Source organism: Pyricularia grisea, chromosome VI, assembly GCF_004355905.1.
Source record: "Pyricularia grisea strain NI907 chromosome VI, whole genome shotgun sequence".
NCBI lineage: Eukaryota > Fungi > Ascomycota > Sordariomycetes > Magnaporthales > Pyriculariaceae > Pyricularia > Pyricularia grisea.
In genome coordinates, this window is record NC_044974.1 from 1,162,423 (window position 1) to 1,174,334 (window position 11,912).

The following is an 11,912-nucleotide window of genomic DNA, read 5'->3' on the forward strand; positions in this document are numbered from 1 at the left end:
ACTGTTTATTCCATTAAGAAGCCTATGAAGCTGACAATATTTCAATGTCTCTTTTGGAGGTATTAATGTCCGGTCGATTTTGGAAGTTGAGCTTCGTGTTGGCGAGTACCCTCGATTTCGGAAGAAACTGAATGGTGGATAAAAGACAAGATGGGAACTGTTTGTACTGTTTCCTTTTGAAGTACTCATGGTATTGCTTCACCTACTGTCAAGTTTCAAATCTTGAAGTCGCCAACGCCTTCCACAGAAAGGGCATACCTACGCTAGGTAGGAATTTGTGCTAGGGCTGGGCCAAGATCCATAGCCTCACAAACTCGATAGTTGACATCTGGTCAGCATCAGCTTATACAGTAGGTACGTTCGTCATTCGAGGTGGCCGTTGTCGAAAGGAACTTCAGCACGTAGGTAGGTTATAAGAGAAAGAAAGAACGATAGCTGCGCAGAAACAAGTCAAGACCCAAATGAACAACTCTTGGCATGTACCTCCCTTGTGTGAGGTGGGCAAGGCACAATCAGCGAGACGGGGAGACCAAACGCGGTCGTTCCTTCTTTCCTGTTTTCATGCTTGCGTTGCCTGAGACTTTGGAAAATGCATACCTACCTAACTCCTAGGTATCTAATTAATTCGCTCTACCACCAATTGCACCTCGGAGGATGGCGAAAGCAGTACCTACCTTACTCAACGTTTGCGCTGCGCAAACGTCAAAGCACATTACCTAGGTAGGTACCATCTTAGTTATGTAGGTAGTCTCAATCAGCACTCAGTGCAGAAACAATCGATATCTAACGCAAGCAGCACAAAAGTTGAGGGGAAAGAAGCATAAAATTAACCGTACGACACCGCAGCGGGATTATTTCTCAGTACTGTCTGACCACAGCCTCCCACTACTCTCCGAGATTAGGTGGCCAGTCGACGAACCACGGGAAATTACTCGGTTGAATCTGCTAGCCCAAGACAGTCAGTCCACACCCACAGCGTTGACGTTTACTCCATTTCATCTGGTCTTCTGGACCACCTTACGGCCCGCGCATCAAACTTGCATCAGCGCCCTCGACACGCAGCGATCCTTTTGGCGTCGAAGAAGATTTGGTGTTCGAGATATTGAATCTGTGCGCAGCAACTCTGGGGCCATCGACCAAAAGTCGAATCGTTCGTTTGAATTCTTCTGCTGCGTTGATGGAGCACGAGGTCAGCCTCATCCATTCGTCCTCATACCTATGACACGAATACTGCATCACAACCGTCTTTGCTGATCGTTGGTCTGCATGCAAGTTACATCTTGTCATGAATGGTACACTATGCACTTCTACAGGCAAAAGATTGTCATTACCTGCATCGACGGTTGCCCGATGAAATACCTTCTCCCGGCTTTTTTTTAGCCATGCGTCTCGGTATCGCGCTCCGAAAACGGTGCTCTTCTTGTGCAGCCGAGAGCCATAACATAACAGACTTGTATCGTAACTATCGAATCAACCATTTGCACTAGTTCGAAGGTTGTTATGTTTGTCTTTGTCTTTATACAAGACTCGAAAAGATAACGGCTCAGTCCATCTGCTAGCTAGGAAGGTCCTCATATGAATCATTGATCAGTATCAACTTGCCACCAGCTTCACAATGTCATTTGTTGACTGCGCTGGGTCCTCCCATGCCAGCCTCCCAATATAGGTCATGTTTTGAGCTTTTTATATCTCGAAGGCCTATACAAAAGTATGCAGCAACCTGCCGAGGATGATAGTACCTTGGGATGGAGGCAGGGATATTGCTCAGCTGCGCTTGAGCAGATATAGATCATGAACGCTAAGTTTTCAGTGTAGTCAGGCCTTGTTAAGCCATTTTTGTAAGCTTCATGCCTGGGCCTCTTCCACATGGCGACAGTTTATGATGAATACTATGCTGATTACCTCGCCGACATGAAAAAGCCGCTTTGATTCAATTTATGCAGTTATATGCGAAGATTCGTCGCGACTCCGGGGCTGATGTTTTCAGAAAACGAGTCAACTCAAGGACAGGCAGCCTCTGCAGTCATTGACTTTGGAAAGCACACGACACATGCAAGATCTAATACGGAGTTGTTGCTCATACTATTTTTTGCATTTTGGTTTTAACCTGTAGCTGCACCGTTGGGACTCAACAGCTCATGACTTCAGTCAGCCCTATATTCTTGGCGCTAAACACTTGGGAGCGTTCATGCAGCGCGGATCGTAGTGTTCTGCTAGGCTACCCTAGCTGTCTCACGGAGGCAGGTACCCGCCACCTAGGTACTCGTTCTTGTACCGAAATGAACCTTCGAGATCTATAATGGCTGGTTGGAGAGCCGTGCTGCTCATTTCCCGGCGGATAACGAGCTCCAAGCAGTCGCCTGACGACCAAAACATATATTCAAAAGCCTTCTCTGCAATGTCTGCTTCGGCATTCTTCGGCTTTTGCCAAATGTTAATACTTTGACTATTCTCAAAATATCTCGGCGAACCTTCTGGCTTTTGCATACCTCAAACCTGCAGGCAAATTCAGGCTTGAATTAAAGCAACCATAAAAGATGCTGCGAGCTTGTTTAAGCCCCGAAATAACATGCGTATCAGTTACCGGTGCCATCTCCGTTAAGCTGCAGGAAGCTAAGGGGATATTAGGTTAGTTCGACGCTAGCAACGGTCTCTCGTCTTTGCTTTTGGGAGACGGAGTATTTGCGTTCGCCGTCTGCTCTAGATCATCTCGACTCCTTCTAATTAATGTTCAGTCGAAATGACATCCGGCCGACTACAGAGATAACCGGCGGCAATGAGAAGGGCAAAAAGTGACTTGCGGGGATCAGAGGACCAATTTCTCCTGCAGCCTGTGCCGTCGTTGATGTGGGAACCTAGGTAGGCATCAACTTGAAGCGTTCATATGAATCTCACGCTTAGGCTATCTAGGTTGGGCTCATTCACACTGGCGCACGTCAAATATGCATCCGTTAAACCCCTTGATGAGACAAGCGTGGGGCTTCTTCATCTTGGACCAATATCGCCGCCTCTAGAATAACCGAGCAAACCGATCGCGATGCTAGCGGAGTCGTCCGTCTTGAGAACAAAGCCCAAGCGCACAGTCCTCACGGTCCCCTAATGGATGTACAAGCATGACTAACTAGGCGGCAGGATGTATGTGTTTGGGCATCGCAGGTACCAAGGCCAACCTTCGGAACTAGATGGAGCAGCACCAATGTCCAAGAGACCCCAGCATAGTCATGTCGCCTTCGCCGTCCATGTTGTGCCTCGTCTGATCGCCTTGCAAAAAGGATCAAGCCAGTTCCGGCTCCTTGACAGTCACCAAACGGAACTTGTCCAGCATGGCAGGTTGGCTGCATGGCATCGCTAGCATTTGCGGACTAGACTAGCATGGGAGGAACTGTGCTGCGATGTGGTTCCCCGGCATGCCAAAGCTGATCAAAGGGACGACAGGAGCATATGCCCCAGACCAAAAAAGTTGTATAAAGGCAGACTGAGACTCCCGCCTACCGTCGTTTCTGTTTCTGTTCATCATCATCATCTTCTTCTTCAACATCTTCTTCTTCTTCAACTTTCCTTCTCAGCAACGAGCCTGGAGCTCCCAGTTTAGTGACTTTTCTTCAATACCCATTCAATTCTTTCTTTCCCTTTGATACCAGGTTTACTATACCACCCCTTCTTCTAAAGAAAACTATTTTCAAACCGCCAAAATGAAGTACACTAGCGCCATCCTCATCTCTGCCTTCGCGGCCACCAACGTCTTCGCCCACGGTGTTGTTACCGAGGTCCAGGGTGCCAACGGTGTCACCCTTCCCGGTCTGACCGCCATCGACGGTACCCCCCGTGACTGCCCCAACCCTGGCTGCGGCTCCGAGGCCGACACTGCCATCATCCGCGACCGTGAGCTCGGCACCAGCCGCGCCTCGGCTCTGGGCCGCACCCAGGGTGGTGGTCCCGTCGACGCTGCCAAGATGATTGCCCTGTTCATGGACGGTGCCTCGGTCAACAAGTCTGATGTCGTTGCTGCCCGCGAGCGCCACGCCGCCAACCTGGCTCGCCGCGCCACTCTCCTTCCCCGCGCCGGCGGTGGCACCAGCACCCCCAAGGGTACCGAGGAGACTGGTGTCAAGGCCGCCACAGGTATTGCTGCCACCAAGGGTCTCCCGACCACCAACGATGATGGCACCATCAACATCGTCTTCCACCAGGTCAACCAGGACGGCGCTGGCCCCCTGACCGCCGACATCGACGCCACCTCGGGTGGCCAGGACGCCTCGGCTTTCCAGAAGGCCAAGATCACCACCAACGTCCCAGGCCTCGGCATTGCTGGTCTCTCTGCTGCCCAGACCATGGACTTCCCCGTGGCCGTTCAGATGCCCGCCGGAACTACCTGCTCGGGATCGGTTGGAGGCGCCACCAACGTCTGCATCGCTCGTCTCCGCAACGCTGCCGTCACCGGCCCCTTTGGCGGTTCCGTTGCCTTCACCCAGTCTCCCGCCGCCCGCAAGCGCGCCATCGAGTACAACCTGGCCAAGCGCCGCTTCGCTCGCTCCCTCGCCACCGACGAGGAGGATGACGAGTAGAGTGTTTCTTTCCGAGAAGCTCTCTTCCAAGTCTCATTCCATGGCCTATTTTCTTTTTGAGGGGGTTTTTGGCAAAAAAGAATACTACAGTATCTTGGTTCCAGTCCACTCATTCTTGTTATCCTAGGCCACAATCCCTTTGCTTTTTTCTTCTTTTTTTTTTGTCAGATACCTGTCGTATGTTGAGCATTTACACAGGGATACACTGTTACAGCGGCATCTCAGAGGAGGAGGAGTGTGAAGGGTGAATAGGGGAGGACTTACGCCGACTCGGCCCAACAAAGAATAAGAGGTCCAACTTGCTTTGTCAAGGGGTTCTTGTTGTTCTTTCGAGGGCAAAGGCGACGAAGGCTTTCCTCCTACATTCACTTCAAATACCCAACCACACACACCACCACCCGAGGCAAGGATTTCAGGAAAGAGCATTGTGTTTTATACCCACACAGCAAGCGAGCGATGCATGCTTCTTGTGTTTGTACACATCCACTCTTGCTTTTCTTCTTCTCTTTTATCTTTTCACCCTTGGCCCTCTGGTTTGGCACTGAAGACAGATTTACTTCACTTCTCACGATCTAACGACTACGAGATGGGGGCGGGGACCCTTTTGGTAGAGGTCGATTTTTGTACATATATATCCATATCTAGCCTAGGACTAGATAAATTTGATGATGCCCACCTTCCTTAGAAACTTTCAGCAGCCACCATCGAATACACTCCCTATTGGCTCAAAGGAATGTTTCCCTTAGCTCAGGTGCAACTGTAATGAGAACCAGTGAGCATGTCTGAACTTAATAGGTTTGTTTAAGAGCACATGGTATGAATAATCCTTGCTGAAGACTTTCTGCATGATCAAGAAAGTCAGTTGCAATGAATTCCTTTTTTCCATTCATGCTCAAGTACCCGTGTATTTTTTGAATTTTCTTTTTTCGCTGTTCTTCCGAGCCAGACCTGTCTTCCTGGAGTAGATATTTCATCTCCTCTCTATACTTTACGCAAGAGGTTCTTCGGCCGACAAAACAGCCATCGTATTCAGTTATGTACCAATCGGAAGACTAGACGCTTCTAATCACAATACCCGAAGTCCAAAACACCTTGAACGCCGCGCCAAGAGTAACAATAACTTAAAATGTATGCAACAGAAGCTTTGGTGGAAGCCCAAATCTTGCCTTGTCAACGCCCGTAATCGCATGCCCTGATTCAAACCCTCGCCCAAACCCACAATTACCATCAGTCCTTGCTGCGTAGTCGTTTGCCCACAAGCAGGTAGTCCCGTAGTCTTGGGGGCTTTTCTTGCAAGGATAGTGATACTTCTTGTACCAACTAAATGAGGGTACGGCTACCCCTTTCTTGCTGAATTGATCAGCTATCAGCCGCAAACGCTGGCAAGTCAAACATCTCTTCTGTGCTGCTCTTCATGAAGAGAAAACAAAGATTGGCTGAAGTCTCTGGTGGACATGTTTTTGGAAGAAAAAAAAGCGACCTTCTCTTTTCCCTATCACCGTTCAACAGCAAACTCAGAGAAGTTCAAAGTCGTCCAGCTTGTCCTTGTACTTCATAATATTCTTCTTGATCTTGCTTCCCACAGCCCACGTGACAAAGTCCTCCATGGACCTGGTGATGAGCATGGCCGGGTCCGTGACCACGTCGACGCCGACGCGCACGTGACCCTGCTCGATGAGCTTTGTGGCGGTCGATATGTTCTCGGCCATGTGCAGCCTCGTCATGACAACGGGGAGCCGCCTCCTCGCAAAGGCGCTGACGGTGGCGCCGTGCTCGACGGCCGATAGCTTGGACTGCGTCGACAGCACCCCGACGTCGTACAGCTTCTCGAGCAGGAGCGTCTCGTGCTTGCGCCGCACCTCGCTGTCCGGCGGCAGCAGGCTGAGCCGGTGCGCGAGCTTGCGCAGCGACCCGCAGATCTGGTTGTACGTGTGGTAGTCGGACGGCTTTTGGATCATGTATCGCCGGCAGACGGCCGCTGCGCGGTGGTCGTTGTCGCCCTTGTATGTGACGAAGTCGACCTTTTTGAGCAGCCTTAAGGTAGGAAACGTTTTGTTAGTCTTGATTCACATGTTTGCTGGTTGCGGGGGAGAATGTAACAACAGCGGCGCATGCCGGATATCATTCGGGGCGGCTTCGCTGGTGTCGGGATTATTAGAGGGGAGAGGACGAACTTTTGCTCGTGATGTTTTAATTTTCGGACCATTCTGGCTATGTGAAATCAAACAAACCCAACAGGCACTAATGGGAATATATGTGACGGTTTGTTGGTATATCCAACGAGGTAGAGGCACCTAGATTGGGTAGAACTTCAGGATAATTCAATCCAGACCGCAATGCGATAAGGAAATTTTGCCAATCAAATCCCTAGCTACATCCCGCTAAAAAAAAAATATAACTGCCTGCCGGAAGCGCGTCGGCGGGGCGAGCAGGCTGCATCATGGCCCACTCAGTCCCCTGTCTCTGGAGCACCCCTTGTAGCTTACATAACGGCGACAAAAAGTTCAATGCCAACCAAGAGACATGGAGCCGCCCCGAATCGCAGGCTGCACCTGTACCCATATACGGTATTAGCAACCTCGTTGGAAAACCATCACCACCACGAAAGCTGGTCTCCGTCGAGCTCAACCGTCAACATGCCTCCGAGATTAGCGCCTTTCCAGTCGCTGGCTGGCCAATGTCGCGCCTTTGTGTGCCAGCAAACGGCCAAGTTCTCATCGACCTCTCCAGCCGCGAGACGTGAGCTTTTTCCCCAATCTCCAGCAGCACAACCACACACCCTCACACGCACCAGACAGACATCTTGAAAATAATCCCTACAGACAAATAAAAGAAGACAGTTGAAGGAAAAAAAGAAAGAAAGAAAGAAAGAAAATAGACTAACATGACGAGCCGTCTACTTCTTGCCCCCTTTCAGTCGACAAATCACTCGCCAGCTCCGGATCCAAGCTGCTCAGCCAAACGGACGCGGGCAGCGGCGAGACCCCGGCGAACGCCATAAAGAAGTTCATGTGGTCGGCAGAGGCCCGCGAGAGGAACAAGAACGACTACGCCGCGAGGCAGGAGAGGACCCAGAGCCAGCTGCGCAAGAACCAGGTCGCGAACAACTACCTCCGCCAGTCGCCTCGGCGCTGGAACCACGGCGAGCTCTACTCGCCCCACGACCTGTCGCCCGAGGAGCTCGCCCGATTCCGCAAGCCCACGCGGCCCAAGTTCGACGTCATTGACGTTTTGGGCATAAACCCGTTGGACGAGTACCAGGTAAGTGAGCCAAGGAGGATGAGAAGGGGGAAAGGGATGTCCCCAAGATTTTGTCGCGCTTAGAAAACGGAGTCCGTAAAAAAAAAAAAAAAAAAAAAAAAAAAAAAAAAAAAAAAAAAAAAAAAAAAAAGCTGACATTGGCCGCGCCTTTTGCATTGCAACAGAACTTCTCCATGATTTCAGAGTACATGACCCCTATGGGCCGGATAAAGCACCCCAAGGAAACGTGCCTACGTCCCGTGAACCAGAGGAAGATTGCCAAGGCTATCAGGAGGGCAGTCGGCTTGGGATTACACCCCAGTGTGCATCACCACCCTGAGCTTCTCAAGACCCGTTATGCAGCCGTTTCCGCTCCGGGTAGGCGGTCCGTGTAACAGGCTGCTCGTTCGACTGTTATTTTTTTGTTTTGCAGTAGGCTTTAAGGGAGAGATGTACGATCAGGTCGACCTTATTTGAAGCAAGCTCTGATATCTTCTATCTCTTTTTTTGTTTTACATTTTGTACAACACTGCTTGGTATCAAACACATTATAAAAACATTATGTACAAGATCCAAACCGACGCGCTCACGTCTATATATGCTCTATCGTCACATACTAAGCGTACAAAACTTCTATGCCTTCATATCGTGGACCCTGGAGTACTTGAATTTGCTGCGCACAAATTCGCGGCTCTTCTTCCGCGGAATCACTGTAATCAGCTCGTTCCATGTGTCTGGGTATCGTTGAAAAGCAAACTCCTCGAACTGGTCTTGCAGCGTCTGGTTCGGCAAACCATCGTAGATTATGCGCAGCCTAAAATAGAATAGCTGTGTTAGCAGTCAAGGTACTTTGTCTCAACCCGCCCAGCTGTGACGTGGCTGCCAAACTGAGCAAGAATTAAGAATAATATATATAAAGATCGAATGCCATCAGGGATTGGAAAACTTACGTCGCAGTGTCGGGATAGTACCCCAACGTTCCATCCATCCCTAGAAGCAGCTTCTTCACGGCGTCAAGCTTGCCTTTGCTACTCAGGGCGCCGCAGTAAGCAGAAAAAACCTCCCGGGGAATCTCGACATTCATCCGCATAAGCTTATCCCAGACCTCGTTCGCCTTCTCGACGCCGGGTCCGATCTTTTGGCACGTCCAAAAAAAGAGTATCAGGGTCTCGTAGGTGGGACCCTCGGGAGAAGTGCTGATCTCCCGCCAGAACTCGAGGCTCTTCCAAGGCTCGCCGCAGCCGGTATATGCCATCATCATAGCATTGTATAGCCTAGTGGTCGGCTCAATCGTGGTGTCCATCTTGAACATGTTGTGGACTAGCTTCAGACTGTCGAGATCTGGGTGCCGCCCCAAGCACTCCAGTACGCCCACATACACATCCAAGTCTGGCTTCATCTCAGGGTTGTCATGTGCTCGCATGTGGCCGAATACGAGAACCGCCATGTCTGGCCTCTTGCGTGCGAAGAATGCGTACATCATCTTCACGCGAGGGTCCTTCTTCATGTCGGGGAAGTATTGGCGGAGTAGGCTGTAAGTATTCCAAGAACGAGCCGTGCTTCTGGAGGTGTCGAGGCAGAATTCAAGCATTCTGTTGATGAGGATTGTCCTTTCAGAGACACTGAAATTTATGGCGTGAATTGAAAGCGTGTCAATCAACTCATATTCAAGATCGTTCTCGAGCAAGTATCTAGTAACACATGCGATCGTTTCGGCCTCGAGATTGACACGATGCTCCTCAAGGGTCGACAGCGTCGGCAGTACCCTCACGCTGTGTACCACATCTTGTGAGCATAGCACCTGGAGGTATCTGTTCAGGGCTGATTCCTGGGTGGGCCCAAGATCGAGACTATTCAGATCTTCGGTTATAATGCTTTGATACGCCTCATGGGCTCCCGGGAGATCGTTGCCGGCCAGTCGCCACTCGAGCCGCATCGCCTTGGTCCGGGGCGGAAGTCCTCGTACGCCTCTCGCACGCTTCAGAGCCCAGTCTGTGATTCGCTCGGCCAGAACATAATGCTTTTTGTCCATTGCTGCCATCAACAAGTGATCGAGCGTATTACCGGGCAGAAGTTCCTCGGGCGGCAGCTTTTTGTTCTTGGCAAGTTTGCCTCGAATAAATGATTCCAAATCGGTAACCTTCATGTGTTCGTGGTAAAGAGCCCACTGCAGCACAGCAGACCAAATGGATACTGGTAAGGGAGCAGTCTGACAGCACAGCTCGACGAAAAACTTTTTGACTGTCTTGGTTAGGCCCGGCTGTTGATCGGCCAGCTTGATAAGCGCGAGCAAGGTATTATTGGACGGTGTCCCAGGGATCTTGCCAAACCAGAGAAAGGCATCATCTGCTTGACCTAGCAAGGCATGGTATGCCACCATTGAATCGATGAATTGATTGTGCGAGCTGAGCCCACGACTCCGCAGAATATTCAGAAATTCGGACAGTGCTGGGTGTTCCCCTTGCTGTAAAAACTTGCGAAACATGATAAACAATAGCTCCTTGGCATCTTCGCTCAGATTTGGCGGTTGGGTATCCAGCCATATCTTCAGTTCCTCCATAGCGTGGGTTCTGCCACCAGTATTCAATATGGCCAAGAGGTACTCTCTCCACCAAGTTAATGTTTCTTCGCTTTTTAATGACGGCCGAAGCCCATCGAAGGCAAGCTTGGTCAGTTCCATGTAATCTTTTCCATCGTCCCGCGGTCGCTTCATCTTGGCCGCTCGAAGTATCTTTTTGAGGCAAGAAGGCTGAAGTCCAAGCTTGTCTGAGGCATTCGCCGAGACAGAATTGTCTCGCAGATAGAGCATGGCTCGCAGTACACATCGCGCTTGTGTCGAGTTCAGCCCATTCTCCCGAATGATAGGACTGATAAATAGATCCGTGATCGCCTTCTGAACCACCTCTACGGCTGGCAAGCGGAGGTTATCCTGCTCGTTGGCTGTAAGGTCAAGAAGCACGCCATAGCCGGGAACCATTTGCGGGGGTTGGACCTCCCGCGGCGGCTTCTTGAAGGAACTGAACAAAGTCCTCTTGCCATAGCGCCCAGCTAGATCTTGGGTCAGACGATCAGAGAGGCGCGGTTGTCGTCGAGGGTGTTGTGTCTCTCGCGAGCAAAGGAGGGAGGAAGACGTCGGAGCGGTTATTGAGGTGAGCAGCTGCCTTGGAGCCGGGGATCTCTGGCTCGCACGGCAGGCATTACGAGCCAGATGTGATCGCATCGTGTGAGCTTTCAAAGTTTGGATCCGAGTTACAATCTCGAATGGATTCTCGGCGCCATTGGGTATTTGTTGCAGCTTAGTCGAAGAAGAGTCCCAATAAATGATTCTATATTTGGCACGGCATTGCCGGCTCTAGGCGTGTGTTGGATATATTCGAGGCTCTCTGGTTACGGCGGCTATGGTTTCAAGTCTTGGACAGGTACCTATCAAGGTTCTTGCAAAGATTGGAATAATTTAGAGCCGGCTGAAGCTTGTCAATCCAAACCTGGGAATAGCTTAGCCATCACTGGCGTCGTTGAATTTCCATCCAAATTGGTCCGAGCTCCAGCAAGCTTGGTCTTGCCCCTGGCAGGTCTGCAGGGTCGCCTATGTGGAGCACATAGGCTCTTATCAGGTGACCTTATCGACTTGACCATGCCGCCATTTTCGCCCGCCCCGATTTTTTTCCTGGCGGCTTCGTTCGCAACATCTTGAACAAGCCTGCTCCTTAGCCCTTTTCCATTTAGAAGGTCACATACCACTCACTACTCTCTTAATATCTCGCTTGGGCTTGCCGCCACGGGCTTCATATTCAAAATGGCTCAAGGAACAGTCAAAATGTCGGCCAAGTCGTCGCAGCCGACGAAAAACAAGGGCACGATGAAAAAGGGCGCACGGGTCTTCAAGCCCAAAAAGTCAAACTCGTCCACCAAGGCTGATAAGCTTGTCAAAAAGTACACGTCGGGCTTGGTCGGTCAGACCGAGAAGTTGCTCGGCGAGCGTGCCGGTCACTTGGAGCTGATTGGAAAGGGGAGGACGAAGAATAAGGACGCAGCCGGATCCAACAAGACCGGCGGCTCCAGGAAATTCGGCTGAGTCCATGTCGCTGCCCGCCTGACTCGGGAAAC

The 11,912-nt window shown here is 50.7% G+C and overlaps 5 protein-coding genes across 5 annotated transcripts; 3 read left to right on the top strand and 2 right to left on the bottom strand.

Moving 5' to 3' along the window:
- Positions 1 to 3,692: 3,692 nt before the first annotated feature.
- Positions 3,693 to 4,565, top strand: PgNI_11475 (uncharacterized protein; the record flags this gene model as incomplete). Its single annotated transcript, XM_031131441.1, has 1 exon — positions 3,693 to 4,565. One exon carries the CDS (start codon positions 3,693 to 3,695, stop codon positions 4,563 to 4,565), a length of 873 nt encoding a protein of 290 aa, XP_030976694.1.
- A 916-nt stretch (positions 4,566 to 5,481) lies between these two features.
- Positions 5,482 to 6,891, bottom strand: PgNI_11476 (uncharacterized protein). Its single transcript, XM_031131442.1, has 2 exons — positions 6,740 to 6,891; positions 5,482 to 6,599 (listed from the first exon to the last, which is right to left on the bottom strand). The coding sequence occupies exons 1-2, from the start codon at positions 6,769 to 6,771 to the stop codon at positions 6,080 to 6,082; spliced, it is 552 nt and encodes a 183-aa protein (XP_030976695.1). The 5' UTR covers positions 6,772 to 6,891; the 3' UTR covers positions 5,482 to 6,079.
- A 310-nt stretch (positions 6,892 to 7,201) lies between these two features.
- On the top strand, positions 7,202 to 8,200 carry PgNI_11477 (uncharacterized protein; the record flags this gene model as incomplete). The annotated part of the gene is made up of 3 exons (XM_031131443.1): positions 7,202 to 7,304; positions 7,483 to 7,826; positions 7,991 to 8,200. 3 exons carry the CDS (start codon positions 7,202 to 7,204, stop codon positions 8,198 to 8,200), a joined length of 657 nt encoding a protein of 218 aa, XP_030976696.1.
- Positions 8,201 to 8,438: 238 nt separating this feature from the next.
- Positions 8,439 to 11,025, bottom strand: PgNI_11478 (uncharacterized protein; the record flags this gene model as incomplete). The annotated part of the gene is made up of 2 exons (XM_031131444.1): positions 8,439 to 8,619; positions 8,756 to 11,025. 2 exons carry the CDS (start codon positions 11,023 to 11,025, stop codon positions 8,439 to 8,441), a joined length of 2,451 nt encoding a protein of 816 aa, XP_030976697.1.
- A 576-nt stretch (positions 11,026 to 11,601) lies between these two features.
- Positions 11,602 to 11,880, top strand: PgNI_11479 (uncharacterized protein; the record flags this gene model as incomplete). Its single annotated transcript, XM_031131445.1, has 1 exon — positions 11,602 to 11,880. The coding sequence occupies one exon, from the start codon at positions 11,602 to 11,604 to the stop codon at positions 11,878 to 11,880; it is 279 nt and encodes a 92-aa protein (XP_030976698.1).
- Between the last annotated feature and the right edge of the window lie 32 nt (positions 11,881 to 11,912).

What these genes read in the sequence shown, in the direction of transcription:
- PgNI_11476 (XM_031131442.1), bottom strand. Translation starts at nt 6,771, where the DNA reads ATGGTCCGAAAATTAAAACATCACGAGCAAAA. An exon ending in TTAAAACATCACGAGCAAAA is followed by an intron (nt 6,600 to 6,739) that starts GTTCGTCCTCTC and finishes TCCTACCTTAAG; the next exon opens with GCTGCTCAAAAAGGTCGACT.